At 45.0% G+C, this 26,299-nt stretch overlaps 1 protein-coding gene across 2 annotated transcripts in view; it reads left to right on the top strand.

Annotated features, from left to right (window-relative positions):
• STIMATE (STIM activating enhancer) overlaps positions 1 to 26,299 on the top strand; it is a 620,507-nt gene that overhangs the window by 245,299 nt on the left and 348,909 nt on the right. Inside the window, exon 8 of one of the 2 annotated variants that reach the window (XM_069643543.1) lies at positions 14,262 to 14,372. In XM_069643543.1, the coding sequence (XP_069499644.1) occupies positions 14,262 to 14,372 (111 nt within the window). Of the gene's footprint in view, positions 1 to 14,261; positions 16,751 to 26,299 lie in introns of those variants that run through there. The other variant, XM_069643541.1, reaches the window with a different exon arrangement.

The raw sequence follows: 26,299 nt of genomic DNA, 5'->3' as shown, positions 1-26,299 counted from the left end.
ACATTTCCATGCCTTGGTTGCACACATTGCAACAACGTCATAAAGTGACAGGTTGTCTCTCACCCATGTATTGGAAAGAAATGTAACCTGAGAGATTACTCTACCTGCCTAACTGCAGGTTTAATCTGTATGATAAAATGCCCCTGTGGCAAACTATGTTGGTCAGACAAGGAGACCTGCGAAGGAAAGGTGGACAGAGCACAAATCGAAAATACAGTGCAATAATCTACGATCACCGTGGCTAGCTATTTTGTGGAACACCACACGATAGCCCAAATCAAGTTTCAGATACTTGAAACGTCCACAAAGGGGTGGCAACTATCATGCCCTCCTTCAAAGGTGACTATTGGATACCGTTCAACCTAAGGGTTTGACCGAAGACTGTTCATTGAACTGCTTTCTGTGATGTTTTAATCAGTAAGTTTCATGGTTGAACCTTGGGATACTACCCTCATGATTTCGGTCTATTATCAATTACAAATGTTTTTAATATACTGAGTATGCTGAACATAACGAACTGTATACTTTCTGTAATCATGTGCGTTAATTGATGACAGCATGCACTACACAGACGTGAGCCATTTTGGTTTAACCTGAGAGTTGGTGTGTCTGTAGAGAGCTAGACATCTCTCATTTTGGCATCCAATTCTCTCCATTTTTCAATCCCATGGTTGTCCAGATCCATCTTCTGCAAAAATGTAAATTTCATTCTTTCCCACTGCCTATTGAGCTAACATTGGACATCTGTTGTCCATATATCATCTAGTTGGACGCTGCATTGGGGTACCCTTGGGGTCACCCCCACACACTTTTTTCCAATTTTACATTTACAAATGTACCTTTTTTAAACATTGGAATTTTAGGACTTGGTCGGGAGGCTATCATACCTAGAATCTATTTGGCTGTTAGTCAAACTTTCTCTGGACCAGTCTGTTTCTTTCACTTTTCACCCTTTTTATTCCTCTTTTTTGCCTTTCTTTGAAGTTTTAACTTCCTCAATTAGGGCCATGTGAACAAGGTTTAAACTATCAATATTGTATGACACTCGTGGCCAGCAGCCGTACGATGAGGACATGAGTTTTGCTGCTCCCGTGCCACCGGCCTTCTCCTGCAACGATCCTGCATTAAAACTCTTCCGTGACGAGCCCCAAAGTAGCTCACCTGACGAGCCCCAAAGTAGCTCACCGAAGTGTGAACCTCTGCTGCACTGAATGGCGCGAAACCGGAGCGTGGATCGGTTTCCCGAGCGAGCACAAAGTCCAGGGACCCGAAACGAAGGCCGTTCCCAAGATGGCCACCGTGAGTTTGCAGTAGCCGGCGACCGAGGCAGAGGACAGCGAGCACCTGAAACAAAATCGGGCACCGGGCATAGCGTCTACGGGCTCATGTGAGGAGCCGGCTCTGCGTCCGATATCCTGATCCCGACGGAGGTGCTGTGTGGCAGCCGAGGGCGGTCTTCGCCCGATCTGCGGCGGGTACCGGCCCGCTGTTAACCACTGGGTGGGCGCCTGTGCGGACATCCTGAAGCTGCGAGCCCGGGCAGTGCCCGGAGGACGAAGCTTAGAGTGGCGGCGCTTTGACTGTGGAAAGGTGCCCGTCCCCTGCGGACCACTCCCCTTCATGAGAGAGGGAAGGTAAGCCCAGGCGGGCTCAGTGGTGGTGCGCACTACGCACCAGCAACGAGGGACGATCCACAAAGTGACAGCGGGCGCTCTGCTCGGCTTAGAGCGCCCGCACAGAACCCCCAGCAAACCGAGGCACGGCCCCAACAATCCGACTCCCGAGTATGCTGCAGGGCGGTAAGGAGCGGGAGATGGTGGGATAGAGAGAACTGGCATCAACCCCCCCCCCCGGTTGGCGACATTGAGATAAAGGTGCACACAAAGTTAGTTCAGGTATAAGTAATTGTCTTGTACGCCACACCTAGCGCCGCTGCAACCACCACTACAGTCCCAGCAACAGCGGTCTATTCGATCGACCAGCACTCACCTCCCAAAAGAAGAAAGATGGTTAAAGATAAGCCCAGGAAAACATCTACGCAGAGTAGAATTGATCAATATGCACTACTCCAGTGCCTCGCTCACCAGAGAGGCTCCCAGTGGCCGATCTAGATCATGTGGAAGAAAATATCTCCCTCAGACATGAGTGCCATTGCCAGCTCCACAGCTCCAGGACCTCCATGGGAAAAAAAGATGGACAATATTGGCGCTGACGTGTCCTTGTTGCGCCACGACCTGCAAAAGCTGACCTCCCGCACAGGAGAAGCGGAGACATGAATCTCAGAAACCGAGGATGGCTTACGTGGAGTGAATCGGCAAGTGTCGAGCATGTTAGCGCGCATTAAAACCCTGGAAGCAAGAGCTGATGACAGTGAAGGCAGAAGGGGAATGCATGGAACTGTTCCTCGAAGAATGGCTGGCAAACACCTATGACGCAGAGTCATTTTCCAGGTTCTTTATCGAGCGTGCCCACCGTATCCCAACTGGCAAGTTTACACCGGGATCTTGTTAAGCGACTTCAATTCAGTACTCCAACTAAGTCAGTGCCTAGTCTGGGATGCCCAATGAAAGCCCTTATTTATATATTTTTGACTAGTTCATAAATCTGGATGATAAACCCTTGTATAACGCCCCTCTCTTTGAATCCCCCTGACCTCACTGAGCCAAGAAGTAGGTTTGTTTTGCAAATTAAAAGATTTATTTGAAAATTTAACAAGATATATATCACTTTTATAATTAATATTTGATCGCACACTTATGAATATGACAGTGATCAACAATGGATAATATTACACTAGCACACTTTTGTAATCACTTATGAGTTGGTATAGGAAGGATAAGGTAGCTGAGAATGCTTTTATGGTTTCAAGGAAAAACAATAATGGAAAGAATGCAGCACAGAAATAACTGATATGGTTTCAACAAGAGAATAGAATCATTTTTCCCCTTGTGGCAATTCACTCCTCCCACCCCCCCTTATGCAGTATAAAGAGGTGGAAGGGGAGCACACAATTTTCAGGAATACCATCAAATGCAATACCGATTCAGTCCCCCCACCCCCCTAGCAAGCTTGGTGCACAGGGATGATTTTAAAACGCAGGCAAAAATACTTTAAATGTGATTTGCAAAGAAGTGAAAATATGCTAATTATTTTAATTCCCTATAGGAGGTTCAGGGTGGTGATAGTTACTTAAGATTGGTTCAGGTCAACACTATCAGTGATTCATGAGGGATTTATGAGGTTGGGGGGAAAAAAAAAGCTTGCCAATAGTTTGGTTAGGTGGCTGGATTCTGAGGCCTGCTGAAAAGGATTCAGCTTTTGGACTAGGCCTCTCTGCTGCAAGTTCTGAAGTCTGGATTCTAAGTTCTGGTTCTGGAGTCTTCTGGATATTGTCTGGTCCGGCAAAATGCTTCGCAAGAAATCAGTTTGAAGTGGAAAAGTGAATGTCCCTTCCGGAGTCTCAGTGGCTCTTATGTCTTTTGAAAGTGGGTGGGGAGGCTGACTTTCTATGCCCCACCCTCTGAGGATCCTGATAGGCTAGAGAATTCTCTGTGCTCTCACTGGGGAACTAAGTTGTGAGTCAGAGTGATGCTGCCATTTTACCATCTATTGAAGAAACGCCCCTTGGCTTTTACTGAGAATCAATTTTACACAAAACACGTATTTCCCAGACACACAAGTTGTTGAAAATACATGTACACATGATGGATGAATTAAGACAGGTCTCTGATCAAGCCCCAGGTTCCTGCAAGCTTGGGTTCAGAAATGACAACATTTTGCGCTTTTTAGTAGCTTTTGCAACATTGGTTTTTCCTCAAAATTTACACAGAGGTACACCCCCTCCCTGAGCACATTACAATAAGTGTTCAATTCTCTAGTGTAAGCACAGTGTCTGCAATATTAATAAATAGCGGGGTTTGGTCCCAGAACATCGTACGGAATTGAGTTTAGACTCAAATTGTAGATACATTTTTCATATTAAGGATCTCCAAATTGTACATTTCTGTCATCTGGTTACAATTAGTTATCAGTATTCTTATAAAACATATATTTGCCTTCAATTCACAAGTGTTTGGGTCCGCCCCCAGAAACTTGGTGAGTCAGAGATCACATGTCCTTGCTTCCAGGCAGAGCACTGTTTACAGTCACGCCTAAAATCAGCATATTCTTTTCAAATGAAGGAGTCTATTGTGTTGTTTCCTGCAGGCTGCAGGGATGTCCCCTCCCAATCAACAGGCCCGTGTGATATCCTGGGCTGTTGCTGGGAAGCACAGTTCTGCAAGACAGCTCTCCTGTCAGGATTTATAGAGCGCCAGCGCCGGTCAGTGGCGTGCAATGGTACTGCACCCATTTTCTTTTTGACAGCTGTTTTTAAATTTAAAAAGGGAATTTGGTTTGACGGTTATGATCCTTGCTGACAATGTTTTGATGGGGATCCTTGCAGTAGAGTGATGTGAAACACCCCACAAGAAGGTTGAATCTTTATAGTGGTCTTGTGGGCCATGATTTTAGCAAATTATGACACCAATGAAACGAATTTGGAACAGAACCATCTCTCTCTGCACTGGTTGGTGGCAGGGCAGGCGACCATTTTGGTGTGCGCAAAACTGTGCGGTTTTCCTGGATTCTGGCACAAATGTGGGCTTTTCAGCCATCTTGGATTTTCTAAGCCCACAGCACCCAATGTTGTAATGTTGTAGCATGATAGTTCAAACGTGGGTCAAGACACCTGACAATCTCCACCACGCACAGTCATTGCCAGATTTCTGAATTATAGGGACAGGGACACTGTTCTCCAACTGGCGAGATCAAAGGGCACGGTCACATTTAACGGATCAAGGATGGCCTTCTTCCCTGACTTCACCAGGGAGGTGCAGAAAGCGCGCCAATCATTCGACCCGCTCAAGAAACGATTGCACTCGATGGGTGTCAAGTATGGGCTACTCTTCCCGGCCCAACTCAAAATATTCCACAAGGGCACAACTGTGCACTTCACTGACCCTAGAGAAGCGTGGAGCTGGGCTGAGCGTCAAATAGAAGGGGACTGGAGCGCCGAGGGAAGAAAGGGAAGGGAATGCAATAGCCCTCGCCCAGAGCGGCCACCGGAACAAGAACCGCAGCAGCAACCACAACTAGAAAACCCGTAGCAGGGAGATGTATGAAGTAAGAGCAGCTGTGAGCAATATGATAGAGCCACCAAGTAATGTAACGCTATGGAGCCTCTGCTCACTACAACAGTCTAATCACAGAACACATCCAGGCCGGTGGCTAATCAATCAAACACCCGCCCCCCTGGACCAAGACTTAAGTTCTAGCACCACACGGAGGTGCTGTAAAGTTTAACTGTTCACATGCTGTTGGGTCGACAGATACTTAAGTTGAGGGTGGAGCGTAGGGAGGGGGGAGGTTGGAGACAACGTTTGTCTACAAATTTTAGCATTCAAAGGTACAGAGAGCAATGTAAACTTGGCCCATGCTGCCATTTCGCTGCAAAAGCACCAAAGGAAACACACTTGTGAGACTATATTTCGCGCACCAGATGCCATCTGAAGCGACTCAAACCACTAGGCGCCTAACACTCATGATATGGAACGTCAATGGGCTAGGCTCCAGTATCAAGAGAAGGCTGGTGTTACGACGCTTGAATCGCCACTCCCCTGACATGGTCCTCCTGACCGAAACCCATCTGGCAGGAACCTCATGCTAATTTTTTCAAAGATCTAATTACTGCACAGCAGTACATGCGGGCTTCTCCATGGGCGCGAGAGGAGTGCTGATACTCATACATAAAAGGCTCCCTCTGGAAATCACGCATACCACACAAGACAAAGGTGGCCGCTATGTACATGTCCAGGCAACATTATGGAATCGAACCCTGACGATTATACTCCCACGCCACCCCCCCCCCCCATCTCTACTCAGTGCTCTGCTAGCAGACATTACCCCGATCCTTGCAGAAAATGATGCAGACACATGGGTGCTTGGAGGCGACTTTAACGAGGTCATGAATAATGTCTCAGATCGCTCACACCTGAGGGCAAGGAATCCCGCTGCCACCACCAAATTGGCGACATTTGCCTCCGCACTGGGACTAAGAGATGCATGGCGCGACATACACAAATATGTCTGAGAATATTCCTTCCACTCTGGAGTGCACGCCTCCATGTCCAGAATAGACTACTTCTTCCTGCCAAATCAAAATGTGCACAAAATATGCAACACATCCCTACTCCCACGGGGTATCTCGGACCACTCCCCGCTGATCCTGGAACTAGAAACGGAGACTGTGCCCTCCACCTACATGGCGACTGAACACCTACTACTTGGGGTTCCCTGAGCTACAGGAGAAGATGGAGACAGCCACTTCCAATTACTATGAGCTAAATTCAGGATCCTTTGAGGACCCTACCACGCTATGGGAAGCCTACAAGTCAGTCCTGAGGGGTGACATCATTTCGTGGACGTCGGCAAAGAAAAAAGCACACTGTGAACAGATTAAGTCTGCCGAAGAAGAGGTGGTGACCAGGGAGGTAGAGCACATCACCGATAACCCGGAGACGAATCGAGCGTTAACATTAGCTCAAAAGAAACTCCATAACCTATCGCTTGACTGTGCCCAAAAGGCACAGCACGCCATGAGGGCACGCCTTTATGAAAGGTATCTATATCTGGAAGAAGCTGAACCACCTGGACATATCCATGCAGATGCTCAACATGATCGAGCACTCCCTAACCAAAGGTAGGCTCCCACCGGACCTCCGTAAGGCCACCATAATAGTGATCCCCAAGGAAGGCATACCCCCTGATGAGTGCAGCTCATATAGACCCATATCCCTAATCAATAGTGAACCCAAAATCTTGGCCAAAGTGCTAGCAAATAGACTCCAAGCGGTCATCACAACACTGATACACCTGGACCAGTGTAGCTTCATGCCCCAAAGGTCGACGAGAATGAATATTCGCAGACTCCATCTGGCATTAGAACGAGCACCTGTGCTACAACAATCACTAGCATTACTGGCCATACACTTCGAAAAGGCCTTCGACACTGTCTATTGGGATGCTTTATGGTCGATCATGAGGAAGATGCAATTTGGTGATTCCTTTATAAAATGGGTCCAACTCCTCTAATTGCCCACTAGCAGAGGTAAGGGTAAACGGCTGGCATTCGCGAATATTCCCACTGGGTAAGGGTACCAGGCAAGGCTGCCCACTTTCGGCTATGCTATTTCTATTAATAATGGAACCGCTGGCAGTCCTACTACGGAGCTCACCCAGGTGGCGCGGCTTCTGCTGAAACTCAGAGTGGGAGGACAGGGTGTTTATGTATGCCGATGACCTTCTAGTGTATCTGGGGGACCCTGCGGTCTCCTGCCCTATAGTAACTCAATTACTGGTGGATTGTGGGGTCTTTAGCGGTCTAAGAGTGAATTGGGTGAAATTAGTGTTCTTTCCGGTAAAAGGATGGACTGCATTCCGCCTTTTGGCTCCCCATACGTATTGAAACCACAGTTCTGATATCTTGGCGTCCTAATAGAAAACAGACTTGAGAATTATGTAACCCAAAACCTACACCCCCTGATCAAAAGATACTTGCAAGATATAGCTCACTGGGCATCACTGCCATTGACGCTGTTAGGCAGAGCGGCACTCTTCAAAATGCTGGCCCTGACCCGATTCCTCTATATCCTCCAGAACGCCCCTCTCAGTATTCCCGTTGTAGAATTCCACACAATAGACAGAACACGTAGGCTCCTATGGGCAGGGAAACACCTGAGAATAGCGCTTAAAACCCTCCAACGCTCGGTCTGGGAGGGGGGAATAGGGCTACCGAATATCCAGGTCTACTACTGGGTGTCGCAGATGGCGACCACAAACATTCTGCACGGAGACCCAAAACTCCCCCCACATACAGGCTGAGATTGCTGCCTGTCATGATATGACCCCGATTGAAAGCCTATACACTATTGGGAATCGTCATCCTAGGGCCACGATCACAGACCAAATATGGAGAGATACTCATAAGTACATAGGTTGGAACAACATACTCGCCCCGGTCCAGCCCATCTGGAACAACGTCCATCTTGCAGGTCTCGACAATCTCCCTAAATGGTCGGCTTGGGTAACGGCTGCTATTCATACCATCGAGCAGATATATGCAAATAATCCTGTTTGCTGAAATCTCGTCCACACACAATCTTCCTGCCACCGAAAGTTTCCACTACAATCAGCTACACCATGCACTAATGGAACAGAGAGCCCGTTTACTGGAAATGCCACAGTGCACGCCCATAGAGAGAAATATAGTTATCGACAGTGTGAAAGCCAGGATCACATCCACCATGTATAACGCTATCTCCTCCTTTGCCACAAGAGAGCTCTCGAGCCTGAAACTGAAATGGGAAGGGGACGTGGGTCCGATTCTACCCGAAGACTGGATTGAGACCCTGATGTACCCCAGAGAAACGGCGATCTCAGCAAGAATCAGACTCATTCAGCTGAAAATACTCCACAGAATATATTACCCTCGAGTGGCGCTATACAAGTGGGGCAAGACATCTGATCCAAAATGCTTACGTTGCAAGCGAGAAGAGGGGACATTCTATCACATTCTGTGGCACTGTACACAAGTACAACACTTCTGGCATAGCTGCTGTGATAGACTCGCCAGAGTCTTAGGCCGACCAATCCCTACTGACCCCCAAACTCCTTCTACTGGGTATTGATACGGAACAGGACCTATCGCGCTTTGAAAAGCTATTAGTTTCAACATCCACCGGCATAGCTAAACGAAATATAGCACAACTATGGGGTTCTGAGATCACTCCACAGTATGAACAATGGAAATCAGACAGATGCAATTATCCCAATGGAACGACGGGTTTACCAAGCAAGAGGGTGCCCGGGCAAAGCAGACAAAGTATGGGGGAAGTGGGAGGAGATGTTGTGAAACCAGTACACTTTGAAATAATCCAGCTTGTAGTTAAACATCCTCGCCGCCTCTGGGCATAATAGTTAGGTCATTAAATCCTCTAGTCATCTGTAAGAACTGAACGTGAAATGTCAATGGACACTTGATATGGTTAATATCTACTGTATTCCTAACCTCACTTGTGTTTCTACATTGGTCCGCATATAGGCAGAGGTACCTCATGTAGCTCCACCACATGTATGCACAGTTTTATGTTTGTAAGTTTATTGTATTGTAACACGGAAAGACAATAAAACATGGTATCAAAAAACATATTGTATGACACTCCAGTCTATGGTGTACGATGCCTGGGAACGAGTACCGTGGGACCCGTGTCCCTTTACTTTAACCAGAGAGTGATTCATAATTTATTTGATCATTCTAAGATGGCACTTGTCGTTCCCTTGGAAGCGGACATGTGTGTTAACTTTCTGAATGAGGTCCTACTATTTAAACCTCTCTAAGATGGCACCCACCGTTTCCTTGAAGACTGAAGCGCTGCATTGCATTGTGAGAGTAGCATTTCCCTGTGAAGACGTGATCATAGGTAGGTCTTTTTCCTGACTTATCTAGAACTGGGGCACATTACCTGTTGCCTGAGATCAGATTTGGACTTTATTATTCTTGCACTTATTATTCCACCCTGCAGATGCCATCCAGCGTCTCCATGCCAAGCCCTTTTCTATCCCATGAGGATCAGTTTTACTGATCACACACAGCAGGAACCATTGCATCTGCCCTTAATTCTACATTAGGATGTGCCATGACCATTTGAGGTGTGCCTCTTAATTAATAATGACTTGATAGACCGTCTAAGTTCGAAGTATGATTATCTTGTGTTTGTAGAAGTATGAATTACCGATTCCTCTCACTTTACCTGCTTTAACGTGCTTGATTTGTGGGTTGATTCCGGCTAGACTTCTATTCCAGATCTAATCATTGGTATTCGCATTGATGGGTGACTCACTTTATTAAGGTGAGCGGCCCTCGTAGTCATCTTCTCTAGTGACTTTGTAAACATACGCTTATGAATAGGTGCACTCTTATTTGAGGCATTAGGTTGTCTTCTTATCTGCGCTGCACCTCCTCTACTTACACATGATCCGCTTCTGGCTTTAATCCTTAGAAAATCAATCACACACTCTCTGATATGGCATTTATAACGCGCCTATACACAAGTGTTTCAAGGTGTGACGAGGCAAGGGAGGGGGAACAGAGGGAGGGCAGACAACGATCCTACTAGGCCAGGTGTCATTCAGATTGCGTAAGTGCATGGGAAGGGAAAGGAGGAGGAGAAGTGCGAGGGAGACATGGGAGCGGACAATGCAGTACATGGGGGGGGGGGGGGGGGTAAGAAAAAAAATAAACAGTAAGTAAAAGTACAGCCAGCAGGTGGCAAGTGCAGGAATAAGTGCTGACGGTGTCAAGTGCTGGTAGTGGGACTGTAGGATACAGAAACAGTCCCCAAGTGCGGGGGTTGCCAGGAGGGCAGTGCAGGAGAGTCTCAACCTTACTGGCATTAAAGCGGAGGTCATTGGCGGCACACCACTCCTGGATAGCAGGCAGACAGTCAAGGATGAGGGAAGTGGAGCAGGAGGCCGAGGGTAGCCTCAAGATGAGCTGGGTGTCATCCGCATAGCACTGAAAGTTGGGGCAGAGCGCAGAGATGCGGTGGGCCAGGAGTGCCAGGTATTGGTTGAACAGCCAAGGAGAGAGGTTAGACCCCTGGGTGACACCACAGGTAGAGAAAAAGATAGCTGCGCGGAAGGACCCAAGTTGGACCGGCGAGGGTCGGTCGGAAAGGAAAGAAGTCTGCCACGCCAGAGCCTAACCAGTGATACCCAGGTTACCACTGAGATGGTTGAGCAGGATGGCATGGTTGACTGTGTCAAAGGCAGATGAGATCGAGCAGCATGAGGACGCAAGGGGTGTTAGATTGTGTGTAAATCATCAACAAGCTTATGTCACTTTCTAGATCGGATTGATTGGACATACCCAACTTAGAATCTGGTGATTGGGATCGGATATGGGAGTCCACCCGTGGGACTCGAACAATGAACGAATAGAGTTGAAAGTGAAACTTAGATTAAGGTAATCGTTCTTTTGACCCCTGTTTAGAATATAATTCTGGGTTTAACCATGATGGCACGTGCTAAATGTTTAGGTTGCTACATAGGAGTCTGCACTAGAGGCTCTTGGCGTTAAGTACTGTGCATGTTTAAGCGTTAGACTGTGCCTTGTAGTTTTGCTATACACACGTAGATTACATGATGAATTGGAACACATTATTCACCCTGAAGATGATTTCGACCTGTGAAAGATCAAATATACTAATATTCAAGGATCAGTACCTAATATAAATGTGCCGTTGCCAATAACTCGAGTGCTCTTGGTATCATTTTTATAGTTGATATGTAGTCTGTTACAACTATCTGACCTTAATTGTGTAGGTATACAGAAAGACAATGTCAATCAATACAATTTTCCTACAATCCGTTAATGCTCTTGAAGAAGAGGAAACGAGTCCTCAAAACGCATCAGTCACAGAACGGACTTACATGTTTGCATTTGTTTGCTTTGCTCTGTACAATAATTCTTTGTCTGTATGTCTAAGAATATCCCATTTTACAAAAACCTGTTTGATATGTGAAATTCTTTTCAATTAATGGTCTCAGTGAAACATAAAAAATGTCTACCTTTATACACTTAAGCTGCTTCAATCAGCATTTGACAGTGTGCAGGGGAGGGAGAATTCGATTTTCTTTTTTTTCTTTTTTTCTATCTTCAGAAGAGTGACGCTAGTTGAGGCATATGGCCAGTTCTTGGATCTAGCAGCGCTGATTTGCATATCCTGTAGTTACCCTGGCCATGCTTCCTTTCTTTGCCTATAACGCAATTTCCTCTCCAGAGAAAATGGGGCCTATCTGGTAAGAAGGTGCATTCCCACTAAGTCAGAGCGCTTTGCTGATATGTTTTTGGGACATTCCTGCTGTTGGACGTGCCTTACAATTGTAGAGGTGAATTTATTTCAGGGCGAGCTACAGCTTTTATGATCTGCGAAAGTATTAGTGCTGATTTATCCAGCAATATCTAAACCCCTATGGTTGTCTCCCCCCACCAAATATTGCCTCTTTGATGTGCAGAGGGAAAGCAGTTTGACACACGTCTCAATCTGGGTTTTAGATTAGCAATTTCAACCTAGGCAACATGTGTGAAACATGGATCTTTTTACTCAAAGGTGAAAAATGTATGCATCTATAAAGAACTGATGATTCACCTCTATCAATTGCATCAGCAGGAGTGAAATATGCTCTTTTTGAGCTGGTGTGCAATTTAGTCAAGCTTAATGCATTCACATCTCAATCTCTCTTCCTGGGAAACGTTCTGCGGCCATCGGTTCTACAAGGAAAAGGGCCGGGGCCCATGCTTTTACAATCAATCCTTCAGCATATTTCAAAAGAATAAGAGTTGGTACATAGCAACCCATAAGTTCTGGTGTCTCTTTTAACCAGCCGGTTGTCCCTGACTGGTCTACCTCTCCATCCAGGAGGCTGTTTTTTTTAAAAAAAGGTTTTGTTTCCAAGATGAGTTGGCTACCCCTTAGCTATGCTGCTGGTTCCTTCCACAATACAAGGAATGTAAAGCTTTGCAGCTTGAGACAATGAATGAGTCGGCGTTCTTTGATCTCCTTTGCGATAATGGCATTGGTAATCAGAATCTGAGGCTGGCATAGCCATTTGGATTTGCCAGATAGGGCTGCAAGAACTCTTTCTGGAAAAGTAAAAAGTTTATTTTACAGGGGCAGTGGTAGCCACAACGTTGTTTGCTTTATTTTTATATATTCATTTGTAACACGCTTAATACCAGCAAGTGACTTCTAAGCACGGGGGATCAGGATTCAAACCCGTTTTGTGCGTCGTTGTCTTGCTTCCAAAATAAACGTGTTGTCCCTGAGCTATCTTTCCTCCCAGGCTCGTCTTTTGCCCTGGAAGGCACGTTCCTAGAACTGTTGTGCCAGAAGGTAAAGCATTAGCTCTCAAAGTGCCAACCTCTCCGCATTTTAGCCAAAGTGGAGTTGGCACATGGTTGCTAAAAGAGGCTGTGCAGTTTAACTGAGCCTCATGTGTTTCTTCCTCCCTTGAAAGTGCGGCCTCATGTGTTCTAACTGCTTTGTAATATATTCAAAGCGTTTGAATCTATGAAGGATCCGATTTAGAAAAGGAAACATTTTCTTAACTGTAACAACTGTTCTCCAGCATTGGTACCTTTCATAGATCCACACAGAGCCCTGCTGCCAACCCCACTTGGGGCTCCATCCTTTTCGTACATTACAAGAATCTGAAGATTACCTCCAGCAGTGGCGTTAATGGGAGGAATGTCTATTGGTGGAAGGGCAAATGGCCCAAAAACGAATCTGATCGAGCACTAAAGTGAATGCAGTTTCTGGTCTTAAATTCAAACTGATTTAATAAAACAGAGGATTCTAATCCTGATGATGGAAAATATTCAACACATCTGAAAATATGAAAGCTACAAATGCTGTAAAACACAAGTTACATACCTGTAACTTATTTTGGTAACTAATTCGAATTTGGTTATCAGAAGTGTGCTGACATTTTCCCTAGAGAGTATAATTGAGATGTGTTCATTAGACAGGGTCTTTGTGACCTACAGCATCATCTCCCTTGAAAAGCAGTCTTGTAAAGCTAGCAGTCTTCTAAGTAGTGTTTCTTATAAAAAGCTTACAAGCAACCTCTTAAAGGATTTCATGCCGTCGTTTAGATCACATGCATACTTGTTGGCCTTGGCGACTCATCTCCTGAAATATTTATTGCTAAATGTGCCACATGGTGTTAATTATTGCTGTTCTGTAATACATGAACATCTGGTCTGTGTCCAGTGGGTTGAAACCCGTTCAGTCAACCTTTTGCCAAGACTAGATTATTTTCGTTTGGAGGAGAAAGCAGATGGGAAAGGAATGCTGAGGCCTAGATGTGCCTGTTGTGGCCAGAAACTGTTGGGGTCTCATTCCATGGAACGGGATTCTCTCAGGTATAGAAGAAAGGTGAACATGAACAGAAGAGTACATTAGTCCCTTTGATAAGTTGCTTGCTCTTTATTCATTTTGCTTGCCATGTCTTGCATCTCAAAGGTGACGCCCAGACTGAGTATAGACTTCACTGGTAATGTCTTCTGATCAGGTGGCAGGCAATTGGACTATTGTCGTAATATGATTTTTTTTTTTATTACTTTTCGCTAAACCTGTTATTTATATATGTATTTTTGTTAGATCCTTATATCGGCAGATGATGAAATGGAAGAATCTGATGTGGAAGAGGATCTCAGGCGATTAACTAATTCAAAGCCGGTCAAGAAAAAGAAACATCGGTTTGGATTACCCGTATGACCCTTTTTTCTTGTTTGTTCTTCTGGGATCACTTCAGGACATGTCCTTGGTGAACAGGCTTTCTTTTGCCACAGTGGTCCTTTTTGGTTTCTAAAAATCACATAAGACGACCAGTCAAAGCTGGAATAAGAGTCCGGACAGGGAGAGTTCAAGATTTCCAGATCAGTTGCACTACAGATACACTGACCAAATATGCAAGAGCGTTTTTACAGCACATGGAGAAATGAATATTAAGGACCAGCCGATGACCCGATTTGTGCCTAGTTACACCATTATTGGAGAAGATGACTGAGATCTTTGACTTTTTTTTTTTGGGGATCAAGGAGTGAGAACAAATGGTGTCCTTGAAGATTGCTGGACGAAGCCTGTGTGTTTTCTACTAAAACTGGCTTTTTTCAACCTAACCGTTCTGCAAGCAAGGATAATTTTATTGTTAAATGCTACAGACTATAACTTAATATTTTTTTAAGGATCCTAATTGTGTAGTACTTCACCCGAGGTACATGTGAACAAAAGGGCAGAACAAAGATTTCCTAATCCACGTTTGTTCTGTTTGGCTATTTTCAAAGTTTTTTAAGTTATATTTTCATACTGTATATTTAAGGTTTTTTATTATTTGCTTATGAAATAAGATAAGCAAGTGTTTAGTTTCTATTTTGCATAGAAAGGAAGAAGGGGTTCACAGTCCTTAACACGTAGCTTTTTTTGCCAGCATTCCAAGTCAAAATATTAATGTGGTCAACAAACATACAGGCCAGTTCAGGAGACTTGAGAGCAAACATTGGAATGCTTTTATTTTTTGTTGTTTTTTACAACTGGCTGTCATGAAAAGCAAGAATTTATACTACAGGTTGATCGAATGCACTTTGTTTAGCCCTTTTACTAAAAGCTTTTAATTGGATGTTTAAACCAAACACATTCTGTAAATGGTTTGTTTAATTGCTCTTATTCCTTTGTGTTTTAATGTATGAATGCAATTCAACCAACATATTCAAACCACAAAGCCACCCTTTAATGTCAGAAAGCATTGACATTTATTTCTTACTGTAGTCCGTAAGACCGTGCAAGGTAAGAACTACTAACTCCGCCCATGTTAGTTTGGTTTGCATTAATACATTTATAGGAAACAAATAAATGACTTTTCATGGAGAAATGCATATTGGGAAACCATTTTAAAGACTGAAAAATGTATATTATACAAAAAATGTCAGGTGTTCATGTTTGTGCTCATTGCGCGTGTTACTTTTGTCATTTATTAATCAAACTTCATGGTCAGGATATTAACCGGTTCAGCTAATGTTTCAAGAATGTGCCAGAGCTACTAATGGCACCAGTTTAAGCACAGCTTAATGTAACAATGTACTTGTGTAATGCTGCTGCATAGAGGCAGACAACTAGTTTTAGAAACTGGTCCACAATCTTAATGAGTATTAATGCAATGTGTTAACGTGCGCTCTGTCTCTTTTTGTAAGTCTTCATTTCGAATGGAATATCCATAAGGGGACGCATCTGAGTTTTACTGTAAACCTTCAAGAAGATTCTTGTGTGTTAGATGGTGGTATCCATAAGCATTCAACAAACTAGTCTATTTAAATACAGTCACGGTTTGTCTCCTTCCTGCGTATCCTTCTTCGCATTTGAGAAAATGTTTTCTCTAAATCTGTCCCTCATCGCTATTATGTTCCTCCTTTCAGAACTGACATGGAGGACACCACTTCATCTAAAGTTTTCCTCTGATTCTTGGAACTTGATAATTGACTTTATGCATAACCCTGAAGTATTGTTTTTGCATTTTCTCTATAGAAGTCATTATCACAGAGGAAATTCAAGTGAATGCGCAAGGGCAGCTTTTGCTGTTTGAATAGCTTATTTTTACATCTGCGCTTATTTGAGTTTTTGCAAAATGTAAGCACAAGCTTCTGGTCAGCAAGACATTTGAGTCCACATTGTTGATCTACCCAATGTTTCATACAGTTACAAACATTTCTCTTTGCGATTATAACCATATTTATATTTTATAATGTGAATGTTCAGCTCCCCTGAGATATGTTGGTGCCTTTGACAAATATGACATGTGTATATTGTTACCCTGCGGTGCTCGTTTTCTGGAACTTTGCAGACAAATCTTAGTAGACCGGTGAGTAGAACCGCAGACCTTCAGGTTTGAAACGGATCTCTGCAATGACTCGTTGACTTATCTCGTTAGCTCTTATGAACAATTTTGCTGAAGCTAAACGAACTGAAAAGGTGTAAAGCTTGGTTTAATCACTGACTTGGAAAAAACATACGATTTAAGATACCTTAATATGGTATTGAGAATAATTTATGAACTGAAATAAAAATAAAACTTCAAGCATCAGTACGAAAGGAAATCCAGTGTGCTAAAAATAATTAGAACGACAGAGCATGGGTTAACTGACGGAAATGCCAGTGGAAGAACATTTTTTGAACTGCAACAATTCAATATGTATACACTGTACATGTGCAAAGATACAATGCATGTCGACACACATGCTTTGATGTCTGTTTTTTTTTCTTTTCTCCCACATCCTTTTTCAGTGGCACACAATCTTTCACCTATTTCATCAGCTTATGAAAATGCTGGTTGCTTAAATGCTAGATATCCTGTACTTAAAACAGTCTCTTAAAAATCATTTGCCATGAAAGGAACCATTAAGGCTAACCTGTCTTGCCCCTGTTCTTGCTGAATCAGTTAAAACTAGTTTTCAGTACTCAACAGTGTCATGATTTAGTTGGATGTTTGTTTTGAACTAGGAGACTTGCCCATAGTACAAATATGGCTGCATTTATGTCATCCATTGACAACCTTTGAGAAAGCAGATACCCAAAGATTCTCAATGATGAGAGAAAACAGTGTAGGGCTCTATGATGGCTACATTTCAACCTCTGGTCCAGTATAGATGTCGATTGATTTTTTTCAATTATAAACAGATTAATGTATTGGATTCAACATTTTTATATTGTCTTGGACATTGCAAAATCAATCTAAAAAAACATACATCACAGAAACGATTCCTTCACCTCAGCTTCGATTATTCCACACTTGGAATGCCCTCATAAGCCTGAAATTCAGATATTTTATGCACAGCACACTTTCATGATTGTGCACAGTCCTGGGGCACATCTCCCCTCCTACCCCATGCTACCCATCCCCCACCATCACATAGCCAACAGCTTCCACTCATGGGTGTCCTTTATTGTCACAAAAGAAGATCGGACCTGATATTTCCACTAGTTGCATGTATTGTTTTTGTCCCTTTTGTTTTCCATAACTGTGGCTTTTACAGACAGGAATTTTCTCCTGCCTTTCTTGATTTGCTCGCAGCTTCTGGATTTGCAGTTTTGCACTCCTCTGGGGATGGTTTTAGCAGTGACTCGGAAGCAGCCTTCGTTTTTATTTCTGGCATTGTCGGAGGTGGTGCAGACATGGCAGAGATAGCCAGTGTAGCGAGTTTATGGACTACTTTAGTAAGGGGGGATGGTAGGTAGGATTTGTCCATTTTGATTTCTTACACCCATTGTTAGATTTGTTTGCTTGGTGGCTGGCATCCTATGATAAATTCTGTCTTGGTGGGAGCCGAGGGGGTTCAAGCGAGGTGGGTGCTTTAACATCCAGTCTTGGGTAAGTGTGAGAGAGCGTGTATTACAGTTGTGGTAGAGTTGACCTTGAGGTAGAGTTGATTGTTAGCCAGGACATTAATGTTAACTGGAATGCAGCAGTCATGAAAAACCCCTGAAGGCACTGTTACATCTATGCCAGGAATTGAATAACCAGCACGTTTATTTTCACTGCAACTTTATTCGGGGGTCCTTTACAATGTGGTACACAATGAATGTGGTAACAAAAATTCTGTAACACATTCAGGATAAAACCCGCTTACTCTAAATTCACAATACCCCTTCCCCAACCCTTCTGTTTTGCCTAAGTCTCCCATGCCAACCTACTTAAAACCATCTTGACCGTCAAACCTTCGAACTGCAAGGGCGACACGTGCCCTGCCATATTAGCAAACTTTGTGCCACCACACTGACCACTGTCCTTATGGAATATGTCCACACCTCCTTTGCGACAAGTACAATCCCATCTAGCCTTAAAGCTGCTTGGGGTCACACTGATTCTTAAACCCTTGCTCGACCTTCCCCCACCAACTACCATCCCATTACCACTGTACCCTTTCTCCTGCAAATCATGGATTGCATGGCCTACCACCAAGTACAACTATTCCTTGAACTGCACCACTTTCTCGGCACTAGGCAATCATGATTCTGCTCCAAATATAGCACAGAAACAGCCCTGCTAGACCTAAAATTCCAGTTACACACTTTCTGTGACTCTGAGAAACCTGGCCATCCTCCTTCTGCTAGACCACCTGCAGGTTTTGGCCTAGTGGATTGTGACCTGCTGTACCAACATCTTTGCTCTAACTTCCAATTCTCACCAGAAGCTACTGCCTGGGTCATATCCTTCCTCTGTGAACGCTCCTTCCAGGGTCTTCAGTGTTGACTCAGCGGCAGATTCCATCAATGTCCCCATTGGTGTACCCTAAGGCTCCTGCTTCTCCCCAAAATTGTACAACATTTATAGAAAGCCTCTTTTCGACTTACTTGACTCACTTAACATCAAGTATACCAACTTCGCTGATGACCCTCAATACCTCCTCTCTGGCAACAACACGGAGGACACTACTGCTACTGCTATAAATAGTCTACGACGTTAAATTCTGTATGGCCACCCACAATCTGTGCCTAAATGATGACAAAACGGAGCAACTATTTGTGTGCTCCCCATTCTGTCTCAAACGCCTAGATACTGCCTTCTCCTCCTTCCTCATTGTTGGCACCAGCATACCTGGATCGAAACATGTTAAAGCTTTAGGAATCCACTCATACGCTTAGCTTTCCATGACTAAAAACATCAATGCCTTGGGCGCCTCCATGGCCAAGATGATCTCACTAAGCAGACAATTCCTCTTTCCATAGAACTGCCTCACACTGGCAGAAGCCATCGTAAACTTGATTATTGCAATGGTTTCCTCATGAGCACCTTCCAATCACAGCCTGCATCGGGTTCATGACTCTCACCATTGCACACAGATGCATCTACAAAGAAGCTCCACTGTACTTCAAGAACAGAATCTCACAAACACCACTTACGGCTGTTACAATCCTCTACCAGCATCACTCTCTCCACCCCCAGATACAACAGTATAAGAGCAGGAGGCGCACGCTTCTTTGTCACAGCCTCCTCCCTCTGGAACTCCTACCCCCCCCTGCATCAGAAATAAATGTTCCTACCTGACTTTCAGAAGGAGTGTGAAAACTTGGTTGTTTAACAAATATGACTAATTGTTCTGTAGTTCCTACCGACGTCCTCACCAATCTCTTTTCTGTATGAAAGCTGTGATACCTCTGGGCGGTACATAAATGCAATAAATAAAAATAGAACGGATCACAAACATCTATGGCAGCAAAAGTACAGGGAATCTAAAAGTCCAAGGAAAATTAAACCTTTAGGATGGTTTCTCGGCTCCTCCGTTTTACTGCAGTCTCTCTTCTGCGGTGCTCCGTATCTCTGCTCAATTCACAATCTTAGGCTTCTGGGGTGCTCTGTGCCTCCCCTCAATTCATGACCTTAGGGGTTCTGGCACCCTTCTTTCGTTAGTCTTTCTCTTCATAGCTTTACAGTGCTCTAGTCTCCTCATATCGGAGGCTCGTCCTCTTCCAGGCGCCTTATCAGACTCCCCATTCTCTGCAGAGGACAGGGCGTTGGTGGATGCTATAGCAGGTACATATTCCCAGATTTGGGCAAGGTGAGGATGGTCGGAGGTAGAACACCACTGCTCTCTTCCTTCATACTGGATATCCATGCCACTAAACCCTAATCCTCTATTCCTTGGGCCCGTCTAAATTCCCTACTGCTTCCTGGTCTTCTTTACTCTTTCCACTTCCCTTATTAACTTCTTACAAAAGGCCTCGCCTTGACCTTTATTCTCACCTTCCCCTTTCTAAAGTTACAATCCCTACTCCTCCTCTGCCCCATATGGGCTCCTCTCCTTCACCAACCTACTCTTCCCAAGCAAAGATCTCATCCAGCTGGTACTCTGCTCTCCCTTTCTGATCTTGTTACCCCTCTCTCTCTCCCCCCCCTTGCTGTTTTTCCTACTTTTGACATACTGTCTCCTTTCAAGCGCCTTCTCCTACTAGATTTGGTTCTTTGCCACCTGTTTATGATTAATTACAGTGTGGTTAATCACCTCCCTTTGCTTGTATCCAGATTCTCTATCCTGTTTAGCTCTTGCTTCCACGTGTCCTGATTTTCAGTGTACACCTTGTGATATTGGCTACCCTCTCGCTACTGTTATTTCTTCAGATGTTCACCTCATCTTAACACTTCCTGGTCTGTTCTTTCTTCCTCTTACCCACCTCTTTGTTTACTCAACCTCTTGGTGTTTACTCCTGCAACTGTCCCAATGATCTACTCGCCTCAATTTCCTGCTGTTATGCCCCTTCTGAATACTGCCTCCTGGCATTCCCCTTCCGGGCTACCGCCTCTTGTATTCTCCTTAGGTCTACCACCTCTGGGTAATTCACGTTTGCTTGCTACTTCCTGCTATGCCTTTTCTGCTACCACATCGTGGTGTTGATTTTCGCTTGCTCTTTACCCCTTTCCTGGGTTTCCTTATAACCACTTCCACCAGAGGTGTAACTCATTTCCCCTGTTTTTTTTCCTCTTAGGCTGCCACACTCTATCTACTTACCGCTGGTGTCAACTATTTTTATTTCTTCTGTCAGTCTTCTGTGTCCCTTCTACCTTTTCCTCTCTCTGGGTGGTGCTTGTACTTCTTGCCTTGGCTCTTGCTCCTGCACTTTAATCCCTTTCCTGATTGTGCATAGGCTCTAGCCCCAGCCTGGTGCTGGGTCCTGTTATTCGCAGCTCCAGCTCCTTCCTCCACTCTTCTTAAAATACCTGCCTGTTGCTCCACCACAATTTGCACTGCCATGTTGAGCCTGTGGGCTTCCATAGTCTTGTGCTCCCTCGTCCTGGGCTGAGCTCTGTGGGTCTGCAGATTTTGTCCTGCAATTGATGAGGGGCTGGAATTGTCTGCCACTTACTAGCCCACCTGGTGCTGTACCAAGACTTTATTTGGCCTCTCCTTCATTGTGTATTTCACTTTTCCTCTCCTGTTGCTGCGGATCACTACCCACGAAGTGCACAACGCTTTGACTGATCAGCATGTGAGATTAATAACAGTAAATCTTGAATGTGTGCATCAGATGTTTGTAAAAGGAGTGAAATTACAATTTGATCCCAGCAATAGATTGTCGTCGACACATAGCCTAAACCGGTACCTGTCTTATTTGCATCTAATGTTTCCTTTGTATCAAAGATGTGACTCATGTACTCTGTATCTAATTTATGTCTCATCAAGGACCACCTTGTAACCCGGTCCCTCACACTATCCTTTGTATTGTTTCATCTGCTTTCACACACTGTATATGCAACCTTCTGTAACCACTGTTGAAATTATAAAGCGCCCAGTTACCCCAGGGTTCGGCTGCCCTATACAAATAAACTAAACTCGCAAGTGGAAACTGCTGGTTGCATTGGCAACAATATATCACTCGTACAAATGTGGATGTCTGGGGAAAACGTTCCGGGGCAATTCAAGTTTTATTCTTTTGTTGGATTGCCAAGTAACATTTCTCATGTGACTGACTTCTGTTCTGTGAAATAAGCATGCCCAACCAAGGGATGCACTGCACACCACCCGAACTCCACCATTCACTTTCTCAGAAGCCTTGATCAATGCCCCAAGACATAAACAAGGGACTTTGTCACAGTACCTCTCTTGCTGTCCACTGTGTTTGAGCTATGCATCTCCTGCCACTCTCCTCCCCATCAAAAGAGGAGCAATTGATGCCAAATAAAAAGTGCATTTGAGCCTACATGGACAATGCATTGTGTCCTGTGGTGGGCATTGGTTGAATTACCTTGATGTCATTGCTTCCCCCCCAGAATCTCAATTTACTTTTGCATCCATCCAAGTAAGTCTGCATGCTACAAATGATAAGAATTTTGTAAACTACATGGCACCCTCCTGGTTGGCTCTCAGATAGTGGGAATGAGCAGGGTTTGAATTGCCAACAGGCAAGCCCAATCACCCTGCCTCTGATGGAAGATGGATGTTCTTAATCTCAAAAGTGGCTTAGCACCTGAACCCTGACCTAAAAAAGATTACCCCTAGGGCATTAGCTTATAGTCTGACTAACGTTGAGATCCATGAGTTGGCTCTGTAGGTGATTTTAATGGTGTTTGAAAACATGCTCTATTAATGAGCTTTCAGAATATGATTTAGGGTAATAGAAAATATTGTATATGCACCCATGATGCAACTGACAATGAGCAGATCCTGGTTGCTTCTGTTGGTTGGACTGAATGAGTCCAAGAATGTGTCAGTATTGGAGTTCTTGTCCGAGATTTTAGCTAGGATAGAGTGGGGGCATGGCCTTGGTAGGCTTGAGTTGTCAATGATGGATTTATGAGTGTTTTCACTGGTAATTAGGGTTGGTTGGGTGACCCTTTGGTTTCACTGGTGTAGTCCTGGCTAATTCTGAAGGCTCTAGTAGCTGTGAAAGCCAGCTTTAGGATGTTGGCTTGACTTTGAGTGGGCTTGGCTACTTGTTTGATTTCCATTGTGTTACAGTCCTTTAGACATCTTCGAGGTTTCCTGGAGGCATGTAGTCATCAAAGGAGATGTTGGAAATGTTGACAGAAGTAGTCATGGAGTGCATGGTTCATATGAGGACGATGTTGTTGGTTGGGTTGCATGGCAAATTAGATGTTATGTTATTTTGCATTTATATAGTGCCTTATATACCATTGGTATGGTCTGAAGGTGCTGGTAGGATGAACGCCCTTGGGAACCGAAGTTCAGATCAGTAAAGGGAGTAGGGAGAGTCAAAGGTGAGATGAAATCACTATGAAGTGGCAGGTGAGTAGAATTGAGGAGGAATGGGTGTGTGAATCTTGGAAGATCCAGTTTTAAAATGCCCGTGGATGTCAGTGGAGTTTTCCTGCTGTGAGGCTGATCACCTGCATGATATCCTTCCTTGCCGACTTAATTTGGTAGATAGCTTGGATTTGTTGTTCCCCTCCTGCCCCCCCCATTCCATCATTTGGAGTATGGGAAATAAACATAGTGTTGAGCTGAATTTATGTCAGCTTCTTTTGAGCCAGTACATTTGGCATGGCTTAAGTACCAAGCATGGAAGTCATTTCTAGTAGAAGTCACCTCTGTGGTGCAGGGTCAGCAAAATGCAGACCCGTTTTTGATTTCAACCTAAATTGTACTTTTCAGGGAATCATCTGAGCTGTTTATTGCATGTTGTAAGTTAAAGAAAGCTCCACACACGTACAGGAGCTGTGCTAACCAGATGGTTGGTTAACAGCGCAATGTTTGCTTTTATAAGGCTAATGGGTTATATGCTGACTTTGAAAATTTGTGGGGCTACAACATGGAAGTCTTTAAGAAGTGTTTGCAAGCATCACAGTTTAGACAAATGCAAGAAGGAATGGTAGTGATCAACTACGTTCAATAGAAAGAAGTCTGACCTGCATTCCAGATGAACATGGCTTGCTCTTCTACTGATGAAAGCATACTACTCTATAAAAGATCAAATACTAGTGAAAATAGCTATTGCCTGTAAATATGATTCTGCAGCATTGGTGTTATTCATAGGTGAGCTGCATATTCTGCCCTCCAGCCGCCCCGAATGTTGACCAGAAAGTTGGTAACTTAATCTGAGGAGATGGAGATGGTTGGTTGAGGGGTCAGCAGGCCGAAGTCATCTCGGGGGAGGGGGACCAGGGGAAACAAGCCATAAGACCTTTGAAAAAAATCCTTTATGCATTTGTCATACACATGATGTTGACATATTTGTATGTTCTTTGGTTTTACCATGGTTCCCATTTCGTTGAAATTTTCATAGACATGTGACGCTAAAAGATACAAAAGCTGCAGACCTGTGTTTGCAGGTAAGTAACCTTACTTCACTCACTAGTAACTTATGTGTGCTTTGTCCATAACCCCGCCGCCTGCTCCTTTTCATTATGACTCTTTTGTATCTCCTTAACAATGTATCTATAAATAGCTAGAAATGTAAAGGACCGGTGGTATGAAGCCAGAGGGAGCATAATGGGACAAGTACTGTTCAGGCGTTAGTGCAAAACCTTATTAATTGAGTTGCAAGTGCTCTAGTCACATCCCCTTTCAAAGACTGTTCCAGACATATTGAGGAAAGGTGACTGTACAGTACAATAGTTTCGAGGGGATTGGGTCCTCCGACATATTCCATATCTATGACATGTAATCACCACAGTTGTGCTGCTTCGGAAAATCTTCAGCTCCTGCGTCGATGACTTTGATACTCCGCCCTTGAGGACCTCCTGACATCACTGGATGTTACAAGTAGGACGCACGATGCCCGTAGCCTCAGTTCCGTTTTTTCTGCGAACGTGTTCACTTCAGAGATTTCGGTGTACCTCGACTCTTTGGAGTTTCTGTTCTTTCTTGGTTCTTCGAACCTGTTCGTATTGTGAAGTATATTCTTCGTGAAGATGTCTATCTCGTCTTCCACCCCGCGTCTGGGCTTTAAGAAGTGTGGGGACTGTGGGTCCAAGATGTCGGTGACGGACTCGCACTACGCCTGCCTCTGGTGCCTTGGGGAGGCCCATGACACGGATGACTGTGACTGCCAGTCGCTCAAGTCCAAAGCCTTGCGGGGGCGCAAGAAGTTATCGGTAGCTAAGGTGTCCAAGCCATGGAAGTCGAGGTCTGCGGGGCTTTCGATGGACGATTCGAAGGGGCGACTCTCTGCGTCGTCATCGGAAGTCCAGTGGGTCTCGGTCCCGGAGTCGGTCCTGCCACTCCACTGCCTCTTCGAGGCACTCCCGGAAGTGCCGTCATTGGTCGCCTTCCTCATCTGAGGACCCCTTACCCCACCAAACATGCGAAGCCGGAGGAATGTGCTTCCTTCGGGAAGAAAATGTTGGCGATTCTCGAATCGCAGGGCACTGGTCTGTCCGCGCCTCCGAGTGGGGTCGGTTGTGATCGGTCGAGAGACACCGCTCGCACACCTTCGGGCTCGGGTGGTTGGCACGATTCGCTGGAGAGGTCCCACTCGGACAAGGAGAATCTTTCTCGTCATGCCCGTTCCAGACGCGCTCGAGACCGTGTGCACCTGTGGTGTCTTCGAGGAAGACGTCAACGCCGAGGTCGTCGCCGGACTCTTTCGAGGCCCCGCCTCCGAAGAAGTCATCGGCGCCCAGGCTGTCGAGGGACACGCTCTGGGCTCCGGCCTCGAGGACTGTGTTGATGTCATCGGCGCCGTGTTGGGCGTCGACGCCGATTCACTCAGCACCTTTCGAGGCTGTTTCGACGGGTGTTCCCAGGGGCTTGGTGGAACCACCTAGAAAGGCTCTGGCAAAGGTCAAGCATGGCCCCTTGTCCACATTCTGTGACTTCTTACCACCAGCTTGAGTTTATTTCAGAGGTGGATGAGGGCTCTGATGATGGCATGGTTCCGGATACGGTGCTGGACAAGATTCTCTCATAGCCAAATTGAGGACCTGTGGCAGTCTCTGCACGATGCCAGTGGGCTGGACACCTCTCCGGAGGTGGAGTTTTGTAGGCCTGAGCCTGGCACTCATGCCGACTCCTCGTACCGGCGCCTTATGTCCAGGGTCACTGAGAACTTGGAATGGTCTGCTCTCCCAGGGGATTTTCTTCAGGATGACCTTACGGATATCCTCGACCAAGGTCCACTAACTGACCCGGTACTGCCATTCTATATGGCTCTACAGAGGAGGAGGAGGAGGAGGAGGGTGGCGGCGGCGGCAA

The sequence above is a fragment of the Ambystoma mexicanum genome, chromosome 2p, assembly GCF_040938575.1.
Source record: "Ambystoma mexicanum isolate Mex_15411 chromosome 2p, UKY_AmexF1_1, whole genome shotgun sequence".
Taxonomy (NCBI): Eukaryota; Metazoa; Chordata; class Amphibia; order Caudata; family Ambystomatidae; genus Ambystoma; species Ambystoma mexicanum.
The sequence above is the reverse complement of the archived record's forward strand: the minus strand, read 5'-3'. Positions and strand labels throughout refer to the sequence as shown.